General features: G+C 43.4%; 1 protein-coding gene across 18 annotated transcripts in view; it reads left to right on the top strand.

Moving 5' to 3' along the window:
* The first annotated feature begins 282 nt into the window (after positions 1-282).
* The window catches only part of SNX31 (sorting nexin 31), a 70,835-nt gene continuing 59,482 nt past the window's right edge, over positions 283-11,635 (top strand). For 8 of the 18 annotated variants that reach the window (XM_077943921.1, XM_077943920.1, XM_077943919.1 and 5 more), the window contains exons 1-2: positions 283-530; positions 629-703. In XM_077943921.1, the coding sequence (XP_077800047.1) occupies positions 465-530; positions 629-703 (141 nt within the window). In that variant the 5' untranslated portion in view covers positions 283-464. The remainder of the gene's footprint in view (positions 531-628; positions 704-11,635) is intronic. The other 10 variants (XM_077943933.1, XM_077943927.1, XM_077943926.1 and 7 more) reach the window with 3 other exon arrangements.

Here is an 11,635-nt window from a genome sequence, read left to right as displayed (position 1 = left end):
ACATTTAACAAATGCCAATACAAAAAACTGACCAAACATAACCCTGCTAATCATAAGGCAGTTACCAGATCTATGTAATTCCAGAAATCTTAATTAGCGCACTGCAGGCAGTGTTGGCAGGTAATGGAACTCAAACTGTTTTCAAGCCCCTCGCGGGCCTGCTTGGAGAAAATGCCAACAGTGGCCGATGTCCGGGGTGGGGGTGGCCGTGGATGCGCCCCAGCCCCGGTCGTCACCTATTCCGGGACCGAGCGGCGGGGCTGGATGGGGCGGGCACTGGGAGGCGGCGCGGCCCGGCCCCGGCCCCACCTGTGGATGCCCCGGGCCGGGAGAGCGGGCGCCGGGGTTCGCCCTGAGTCGCGTAGCAGACCCAGCTGCGTCCGCTGCTGCCGAGCTCAGAGCTGCGCACCGCGCCGCCGCCGCGGGTCGGGTTTCCAGCGCTGCTCCCAGGCCACCGCCCAGCCATGAAGATGCATTTCTGTATCCCGGTGTCCCAGCAGCGGTCCGACGCGCTGGGGGGCCGCTACGTGGTGCGCCCAGGGCCGGGGTCAGGCTGGGCAGGGAGGGGGCCGGTGACAATGCTCACCTATCCCTCGGCTTACCCGGGACGGGGTGTCTGTGTTTGCAGCTGTACTCCGTGTACCTGGACGGGTTCCTCTTCTGCAGGGTGCGTTACAGCCAGCTGCACGATTGGAACGAACAGGTGAGCAGGTTGGAGGCGGGTACGAGCCCATCCACTGAGACAGGTGGAGAAAGTTGTCCCCAAAGCGCTCTGTTCCTCTGACTCTGGCAAGACACTGGGCCTTTCAGGGCCTCGGGCTTCCTATCGGGCTTCCTATTGTGAAACAGGGTCATGGTAAAGATGAACTGAATTGCTTGGCATACAGTTGGATGAATGCACGCTGCGGCTCCTGGTGGCCTACAGCTGTGAGATGAGGGAACGGGGCGTAGGTGATTCTCCCAAGCCCCTCGCAGCCCGGTGATCTCCGCTAGCCCGGCCTGGCAGGGCGCTGGGGCTATGCTGAGCCCCATTTCAGTGCCCGCTGTTCCCCAGGACAATGTCTCCCTCCAAAATGAGCAAACTGGGTCTAGATCAAGGCCTAGAGTCTTTGGAGTCTTGTACATGGGTATTTAATCTCCTTTGTCTCAAGAGTTTCTTAAGTTTGCCCCCTTTAAAAAGGTGTGTCACTAGTTTTGTTTTCGAATGGCCATGAGGCTTCAAGTACTGGCAGGCTGGGAACCAGGGAACATGAGTTACCAAGCTAGCTAGGATTGTTTCTCACCCTGCTGTCTCCACAGTATTTTCTCTGGGAGGCAGACTGATTTATTAGTCTGCTCTAATGGGTTTCATTGTTCTTATAAGGAGGTGTTATAAGTCTTCAAAATGGTTTAGAGAAGTAAATGAAAGTTTAGACATAAGCTTTACCCTCCTCCTCCACTCTCCCATGAATAGTGCTTTTTTTGTTTGTTTGTTTTAGATTTTAGATTATAAAGAGCACATACCTAACATTAAAAACAAAAGTATAGCCCAGGCACCTTGACTCATGCTTAAATACTAATACTTCGGGAGACTGAGGCAGGAGGATTACTTGAGTCCCAGAGTTTGAGACTAGCCTGGGCAACATAGCCGAGACCTTGTCTTTATTAAAAAAAAAAAAAAAAAAAAAATAGAGAAAACAGAAAAAACTTGCCCAGAGGCAACAACTATTAATTTTTTTTTTGAGAGAGAGAGTTTTTTCAGACAGTCTCTGGGTTTCTAGTGAGTTAGATACGCCATGTTTCATTTAACCATCTTCTGTTGACCGACAGCTTAGTTTGTTTTTTCTGCTATTGAAATTGTCACTGTAGCAAGCCTTCTTGCTCACACATCATAGTGCATTGGAAAGTCCATTTTCAAGGTGAGATTAAGTATCTTTGAAGTCAACCAAGAGCAGTTGTAATGTGGTTACTAGTTAATTTGAGTGGTCTTCTTTGTGTTACTAGTGCTGTGACCCAGTAGGTCCTTTGGAACGATTGTCAAATGATTGAATGAAGAATGGCATAGATTCAGATCTCCAGAAGATAAGAAGCTACTTGTGACTGAAACACATGGGGAATTGTGAGGACCGCAGAGGCAGGGATCTCAGAGGAAGAGAAATAATGGGTGTCTTAGGCATTGGCAGGGGGAGGCAGGGTATCCTCTCCTACCCTCCTCCGTCTTCCTGCAGCTTGAGGTGGGGAAGGGAAGGGAGCAGAGCAGGAGGCAGCAAGACAGCCTCTGACTGATCAACTGCATCCTGGCTGATCGCCTCACCTCTCCTCTGGCCTTCAATTTTCTCATCAGAAATAATAAGCAAATAGGTCCTTATGGGTGTCAGCCTCACAGTTTGCTTGTGAAGATTAGGGGCCAACTGTTCGTAGAGCCTGGTACATAATGTATGCTCAGCAAACATTTGTGGACTCAGAGGCTTCAAGCATTCCTGAATCCGGCCCTCCTTACCCAACAGACTTGGGAAAATGCTTATTTTCAGGAAAACTCAGATGAACCAAATCCTGGCAGGTCCAGAAGCAGAGGCATAGAGTGAGTAACTTTTATTCTTGATCTTCTATTTGGTAAGATATGAAGTAGAAATTGTCTGTTATTTACTATGGGGGCCTTTAAATAAATATTGAATTACCATGGCTTAGTGCCCTCAATAGGGTATACAATAGATTTTAATAAAATAGATTTTAATAAATATTTCCTATTTGTCCCAGATTTCTCAAAATCCTAAAATGGAAATTTCTTTGTCTAGTTTCCAACTTCCATATATCTTATATCAATATTTATCATTTTCCCCCTTTCTATACAAACTACTACATTTTTAAAGAAACTATTTAGATCTTAGATGGCTGGTGGTATTTATAATCAATATGAAACAATAACAAGTAGTTACTGTGTGCTGAGTTTGGTACCAAACACTTTACCTGTAATAGCTTAATTTTTACAATAGCCTTATTATAGGCTAGCATTAGAATTAGTCCAATTTAACAGATGAAGAAACTGAGGCACAATTTTCCCAAAGTCATATTGTTACTGTTGGAGGCAGGATTTGATTTCCAGAACCTGCTCTGACCTATTACATTAATGTGGTTTCTTTCTAAAGTTGATAAAATAAATCGTATTAGTAAAACAATGAGTCAAATGACTAAGTCCTAAACTAACATACTTTTACTATATTTTGGAATCGTGTAATGAAATAAAATTCCCCAACTTTATGAGTTCAGTGTAATGAATTTTGGTAAATGTATACAATTACCACCACCATGATCCAGGTTAAAAAATTTTTTTGCCTCACTCTAAAAGTCCCTTGTCCTTGAAGGAAACCAAAATATTTTATCCCAAAATGTACTATTATGACATATTTCAAGATGGCTGTGTAGAGAGCTGGAAATATCAGAATAGCTGAAAAGCTGCATTTTGTGGGGGAGATTTGTACCCGTAGAGAGAATTTGTATTGATGCAGCCAGGCTTTCTCTGAAGTCCTCTCTTGTTCAGATTCAGGAAATAATCACGAAGAGTCTGACACCTTTAAACGTCTGAAAGAAATGTTTACCAACTATTCTCTCTGAGAGCTGCTGCCTGTGGGTTTCCTCTGTATACTAGACCACCTTTGCTAGCCAGGTCTCTCCTCTTCTTACCATGACCTGTCTTGCCACCATAACCTGATTTGCCACCATAGCCTGTTTTTGGCCATGCTCTAAGCCCTGCTTTTTTCTGTAATCTCAAGATGGTATAAAACCATCAACCATCTGGTCATTTCTTTGAGTTCTTATATTTTGGAAGACTCCCGCGCATGTTAGTGAATTTGTATGCCTTTTCTCCTATGAATCTGCCTTTTGTCAGTTGATTTTTCAGTGAAGCTTCAGAGGATGAAGGGGAAGTTTGCCCTTGGCCCCAATATTCTTTTTGCTCTCAATCCCCTTCACTCAGCCCTGACAGCAGGCCTCCAACATCCACTCTCTGTCATGAGAGCTCCAGACACAGGATTTTGTTCCAGCAAGTCCCCAGTGAGGTCAGCAGTTCAATCATCATCATCACTCTCATTTTATAGGTAAAGAGTCTGAGGCTGGGTATGGTGTTTCACACCTGCAATCCCAGCACTTTGGGAGGTTAAGGTGGGTGGACTGCCTGAGCTCGGGAGTTCAAGACCAGCCTGGGAAACATGGCAAAACCCTGTCTCTACCAAAAATACAAAAAATTAGCTAGGCATGGTGGTGCTCCTGTAATCCCAGCTATTCAGGAGCCTAGAGTGGGAGGATTGCTTGAGCCTGGGAGGTGGAGGTTGCAGTGAGCCCAGATTGTGCCACTGCACTCCAACCTGGGTGACAGAGTGAGACCCTGTTTCAAACAAACAAACAAAAAAAACCAGGAAGAGTCTCAGTAGGGTCGCTAGATTTAGCAAATTCAAATACAAAGTCCTCCAGTTAAATTTAAATTACAAGTCAACAACAAACAATTTTTTTTAGTATGTCCCATGCACCACTTGATACATATTTAATTGAGCATCCTGTATTTTATCTGACTACCCGAAGTCTGAGACTGAAGGGTTGGGTGACCTCTCCCAGATACTTCTCAGCTAGTTTTTATTTCTTCTATTCAGTGGAGGATGTGAAACAGCTCAGAATTCTTAATCTGATTTAACACAGAGCACTGTCAAAAACGAAATAGTAGAAAGTCCCATCTGTGCGTGTGTTTGGGGAATATGAGTTTATTTCCAGTTTATTTTCTGGGAAGTTCTGCATCCTGATAGGATAGTTTTCATCTATAGAATTAACCGATTATTTGCTTAAGAAATATTTACCAAGTTTCTATTATATGCCATGCATTCTGTTAAATTACGACTATTACTGTAGCATGTGTGATCTTTGGCTTTAAGAATTGGGCTTATATTTTGCATGTTGGATAACGAGATTGAGGGGCAGTACCTGGCACAGGTGAAGTGGCCTCTACTCCATCTCAGCCAGGGTATGTGGAGAGCTAATGCATAAAAACTGGACCTGTGTTGGCCAGGAGCAGTGGCTCACACCTGGAATCCCAGCATTTTGGGAAGCCAAGGTGGGTGGATCACTTCAGCTCAAGAGTTTGAGACCAGCCTGGGCAACATGGTAAAAGCCTGTCTCTACTAAAATACAAAAAATTAAGCCAGGTGTGGTGGCATGTGCCTATAATCCCAGCTACTTGGGAGCTACTTGGGAGGATGAGAATTGCTTGAACCCAGGAGGCACAGATTGCGGTAAGCTGAGATCTCACCACCACTGCATTCGAGGCTGGGCAACAGAGGGAGACTCCGTCTCAAAACAAAAACAAAAACAAAAAGGAAAAACTGGACCTTGGGAAGAGGTGGGTGTGTTTCCATGGGCTCTGCTGTGACCTGCACCCCCTGTCATCTTCACCTGCAGCCCTGTCTGCAGTGAGGCTCCCTCAGGCTCTGGCAGCTTGACCCTGTGTGCTCAGTGCTGCCTGTCTTCCTGCTGTGTGAACTGGCTGGCCCAAGCTTTTCCTGTGCCTTTAGATAAACAAAACCAGTTTGATTTATGCTCCTGCTCTTGCCGGCACCACCCTGCCCAAATAGATTTAAAGAAATCTGTGAGGGAAGCATTAAATCAGCTCATTTCGACCAAGTTACAGATGAGGCCATCTTGTGAAAGTGATATGGGGCTCTGTGAACAGTGATATGGGACTCCATTTCTTTGTACTCTGCCAGCATCAGACATGGCAATGGGGACAAGTTGGGAAAGCTTGCAAAGGACCCGTCAGCAGGAGGGGAGGGCTGTGCAGCCTGTATGCGCTGGTTCAGTTGTCCTCCCTGCCAAGTGCTGACCCAACCTGGCTGCTTCCCCTCTGACCTAACCTGATCTCCTCTTTCCCTACCCATACCTCCTGTTCCTATCAGGCTGGCTCACTCTTTGTCTCTGACTGCCTCACTTCCTCTACTGGGGATGACTCCTGGTTTTAGTCTACCTGTCAAGGGAGCAATCGTTTCTCAAAGCCCACCTCAGTCCCATCTCCTCTAGGAAGTCCCCCTTGACTGCATGAGATGCCTTTCTCTGATTGCTGTGCCACCTCATGTTTCAACCTTGTCATGTTCCTTCCTCTTTTTGTGTGTATATTTTGTCTTCCCTGATTATTTACAAGCAAAACGCAAATATTTGAATGAAGGGACAGAATGAAGGCTTGTGGGTATGGAACACCCAGCCTGGAATTCTGCCTTGGTAGTTGCTCAGCAGAGATTTGGCGGAAAAGGTGATGGTGGTGGTGATGACAGCAGTGAGAAGACTGACTCCATCTTCTGCCAGTCATTAGCTTGGATGTCCTAGTTTTAAGTCACTTCATCTCCCTGAGTCTGGGGTTGCTCCTGCTCAAGGTGGAATTTGACAATGTTCGTGGTGCTGAGGATCTATCTACCTCGTAGTACTGTTTTGAGGAACAAATGGGATAATATGCAAGCTCTAGGCCATGCTCTTAGGGGCTAGATGCCACCACCCAGACTCTGAGCTGTGGCCCATTATCTAGTGAATTTGGGTTTTTAACTACAAGGGGACTTGGAGAGGTGGGATGAATGAGTTGACTTAGAAACAGACACCATTTGTGTCTGTAATTCTACTTGTCCCTGGCCATCACCATTTTGGCATAGGTATGGGGGGGGTGTGGATGCAGTAAGGTGGGGGAAGTAGTTGACATTTTCAACTGACCTGTAAAGTCCTCTTCATGTTAACAGGGAGAGCTGTACGAAGAGGAAGTTGGTACAGGAGATTGTTCTGGGATTTTTTTTGTTTTTGTTTTTTGTTTTGTTTTGAGATGGAGTCTTGCTCTTTCACCTAGGCTGCAGTGAAGTGGTGCGATCTCCGCTCACTGCAACCTCCACCCCTGCCAGGTTCAAGTGATTCTCCTGCCTCAGCCTCCCGGGTACCTGGGATTACAGGTGCCTGCCACCACACCTGGCTAATTTTTGTATTTTTAGTAGAGACGGGGTTTTGCCATGTTGGCCAGGCTGGTCTTGAACTCCTGACCTCAGGTGATCTGCCCGCCTCAGCCTCCCAAAGTGCTGGGATTACAGGCATGAGCCAATGCCCGGCCTGTTCTGGGGTTTATGAAAATATTTGTCAGATAACAGTCTTAAAAAAACCCCACAATACCCCAAACAAACAAAAACACCACATAATAAAAGAGCAGAAGAGGTATGTTTTCCTTTTGATCTCTTTAAATAGGTTTTTGAAAGACAGATAGGGCTGAACTGTAGTACCAGATAATTCTCAGTACGCTGGTGGTTTTGATAGCTCAACTGTGCACCGAGACCCATAGAATAGGTCATCTTTTGGTGGCGTTGAATTTGGATTTGATTGTTAACTTTTGGCACATTTAAGTACTCAGTTTCTTTTATGTTCATTGTCCCCCTTAGATCCGTATCAGAGAAGGGAGGGGAAAGATTCCTTGACAAGTCAGCTCAGGTTGTAAAAACCTGCTGGGAGGGTTTCTGCTCTGTGATAGGTATTAGAACCTTAATCCTTGTTGATTTTTCCCCAGATCTTGGCCTCAGAGCTTCCCCAAGATACTGCCTTGTAGATAGATAACTCAGGCAGCCCTGTTCATTCAAGGCTGCTGTGATTAGAACTGATTCGGGAGCATCTGCGACATTAACAAACACATGCCAATGAAGACAATTGCCTTTTCAAGATCACTTCATCAGTTAGCCAAGAAATAATTGTACACAAGAAGTCAAATTTTTGCTTCTATTTAATGGAATTAGCAGAGATGGGTGCATCAATCCCAGGTTGTTTCAGCAGCACTGCCTGGGATAACGCTCCAACTGGGATGCCTTTTGGCAGTTTCTGGAAGGGCAGAAAAATTTCCTTGAGTTTAAAAGAAACAGAATTGTCACTACAATATTTTATACTAGGTTTAATCATACTCTAGCCTGGGCCACAGGAGTCTCAAAAAAAAAAAAATTATTCTAGGTTTAGATGAGAGATTGCAAACCTAAATGGCTACAGGCAAGTTTTTATATATATACATATATATAATATATAATATATATATATATAATTTTTGTTTTGTTTTGTTTTGTTTTGTTTTCTTGAGACAAAGTGTCACTCCTGTGGCCCAGGCCGGAGTGCAGTGGTGTGATCTCAGCTCACTGTAGCCTTAGCATTGACGTCTCCAGCTAAGGTTATTGTCCCATCTCAACCTCCTGAGTAGCTGGGACTACAGGCACATGCTACCACACCGGGCTTAATTTTTTGTATTTTTAGTAGAGACAACATCTTGCCATGTTACCTAGGCTGGTCTTAAACTCATGGGCTCAAGCAATCTGCCTGCCTAGGCCTCCCAAAGTGCTGGGATTACAGACATGAGCCACCGCAGCCAACTGGCAAGTACTTTAAATGAGAGATGAGGATCAAGTGAACAACAGTGGAGAGTGGTGGGAACGGCTTAGGTCCCCTCACCAGACAGTTGCCTGAGTGTGAACCCATTGATTGCAGATCTCAGTTTTCAAGAGAAGCCAGAACATCAGTTTTTTTTTTTTTTTAATAAACTTTATTTTTTGAAACAGTTTTAGTTAACAGAGAAGATAGGACAGAGGGTTTCCATATAATCCACAGTTTCCTCTATTATTAAGGTTTTATATTAATATGGTACATTCATTACAATTAACAAATCAGTATTGATACGTTCTTATTAACTACAATCTATAACTTTTCAGACGTCCTTAGTGTTTACCCAATGTCCTGTTTCTCTTCCAAGACCCCGGCCAGGGTTCCATGTTACATTGAGTTGTTAGGTCTCCTTAAGTTCCTCTTGACTGTGACAGTTTCTTAGATTTTCCTTATGTTTAATGACCTTGATAATTTTAAGGAGTACTTGTCATATATTTTGTAGAATATCCTTCTTGGAATTTGTCTTACATTTTTCACATGATTAGATGGGGGTTACGGGTTGGGGGGATGAAGACCCCAGAGATAAAGTACCACTCTAATCACATCGTATCAAGGGTACCTGCTATCATCTGACTTACACTCTTGATGTTGATCTTCTTCACCTGGGTGAGGTAGTATTTGTCAGGTTTCTCCACTGTAAAGTTCCTCTTTGTCTTCTCTTTCCATAGCGTCCTCTTTGGAAGGAAGTCACTATGTGCAGCCCACACTGAGAGTGGGGATTTATGCTCCCCCTCCTTGAGGAGTATCTATAGAAATTATCTGATATGGCCCAGCGTGGTGGCTCAGGCCTGTAATCCCAACACTTTAGGAGGCCGAGGTGGGCAGATCACTTGAGGTCAGGAGTTCAAGACCAGCCTGACCAACATGGAGAAATCCCATCTCTACTAAAAATACAAAATTAGCCAGGCGTGGTGGTGCATGCCTTTAATACCAGCTACTTGGGAGGCTAAGGCAGGAGAATCGCTTGAACCCAGGAGGCAGAGGTCGCACCATTGCACTGTGGCCTGGGCAACAAGAGCAAGACTCCATCTCCAAAAAAAAGAAAGAAAAAGAAATTATCTGATGTTCTTCTGCACAAGAGATTTGTCTAGTTGCTCCTATTTATTTAATAACAAGTCTATAAGGACTCATGGATATTCACTTTATACTTTGGGCTATATTTCACTACTACTTGGTTGGTCAAATGATTCCGTCTTGGCCCATGGAAGCCTTTCATTTTGCTCCTTTGTCTCTGAGGTACTCCCATTTGTGACTTGTTTTTTTCATTTGTTTTGAATATTTCCTTACTTTCTGGAGCTACAAGATACTCCAGGCCCATCTTGTATATTTCCTGCCTCAGTCCTAGAAATCAGCCATTTCTCCATAGATCCTTGGTTGCATTTATTGTGGAATGGTATTGGAAATTAAGATCTGGGCACTAGATATGTTCATTGCTACTGGAGTGTTGTTGCATCTATGTCCTCTCAGCTGACAGAGCAAGGAAATATATGTGTGTATACTAACCCATGTATATGGACATATGAACAAATATTTCTATATGTAATCATCTGTATCCATATTAAATTAAACATGTGGTCATACTAATATATTCAACTCTAGTGCATTACCACATGGATCATTCTAGCCCTTTTCCCTTATGTGTAAACTCCCACTACAACAGTTGGAAACCTGACTCCCACTATCATTTACTTGTTTGATTCTGTATACACAGGTAGGAGTATAGCGCTGTTAACCTATACTCCTGTGGGAAACAGCTTTATCAGCCAGAGTCCAATGCCTGTGTACAGTTAGCTTCTTTGCCTTTAGTTTACAGACTCCACTCAGTTAAAGCGACTTAGGTCAGCACTTTGTTTCTCACCACGTTCAGTGAACCAGTTTCATACATTTGTAACGTAGTTTTATCACATTCTACATTCCATCCTCAGATTCCCCCAACCTCCTAAATTATTTCTAAAAATATTTGCAAACATGAAGCTTCTGTTGTAAACTTCAGAAAACATGAAGTTCTGTTGTACTTTTGACTAATGCATAGTGTCATGCATCCACAATTCTAGTTTCATATAGACTAATTTTATTGCCCTAAAAAACTTCATGTGTTTCAGCTATTCAGTACCTCCCTGCCCCAAAACTTGGTGGCTGTTGATCTTTTTATAAAGTCTCTGTACTTTTGCCTTTTCCAGAATGTCATATAAATGAAATCATATAGTATATAGCTTTTCCAGACTGACTTCTGTCACTTAGCAATATTTATTTACGTTTCATTCATGTCTTTTGTGTTTTGATAGCTTATTTCATTTTATTTCTGAATAACATTTCATTGTGTGGATATATCACAATTTGCTTATCCATTCACAGATTGAAGGACATCTTTGTTGTTTAAGTTTTGGGGATTATGAATAAAGTTGCCATAAACATTTGGGGGTTATGAATAAAGTTGCCGTAAACATTTTGTATGGACAGTTTTCAAATCAGTTGGGTATTTATTGCTGGATTATAGAGTAAGACTATGTTTAGCTTTGTAAGAAATTGCCAAACTGTCTTTCAAAGTGGTTGTAATATTCTGTATTCTCTTCAAGATACATATTTTTAAAATTTTAAATCACACAAATAACTGCTGTTACCAAATTCCAGTTATCTAAAAATCAAACAACCAACCACCAAAAAAATGAACGAGGGGACCAGGTGTGGTGGCTCACGCCTGTAATCCCAGCATTTTGGGAGGCCAAGGCAGACAGATCACGAGGTCAGGAGCTCGAGACCATCCTGGCTAACATGGTGAAACCCCGTCTCTACTGAAAATACAAAAAAAAATTAGCCAGGTGTGGTGGTGGGTGCCTGTAGTCCCAGTTACTTGGGAGGCTGAGGCGGGAGAACGTAGTGAGCTGAGACTGCGCCACTGCACTCCAGCCTGGGTGACAGAGCGAGACTTGGTCTCAAAAAAAAAAAAAAAAAAAAAAAAAAAAAGCATGTTTTGCCCACAGGCAGGCAGTTAATAACCGCTCCAGATGTTAGACCAATGTTTTTCAATACAACTTTTGTGCTGATGGAAATGCTATATATCTGCTTTGCCCAACTGAATAGCAAATTACAATATTTCAAGTGGCTATTAAGCATTTGAGATGTAGCTAGCAAGACTGAAGATTGAATTTAAAAATTTTATATTATTTTAATTAGGTTC

Source organism: Macaca mulatta, chromosome 8 (genome assembly GCF_049350105.2).
Source record: "Macaca mulatta isolate MMU2019108-1 chromosome 8, T2T-MMU8v2.0, whole genome shotgun sequence".
Taxonomy (NCBI): Eukaryota; Metazoa; Chordata; class Mammalia; order Primates; family Cercopithecidae; genus Macaca; species Macaca mulatta.
Note: the sequence above shows the minus strand (reverse complement) of the source record. Positions and strands in the feature narration are given on the sequence as shown.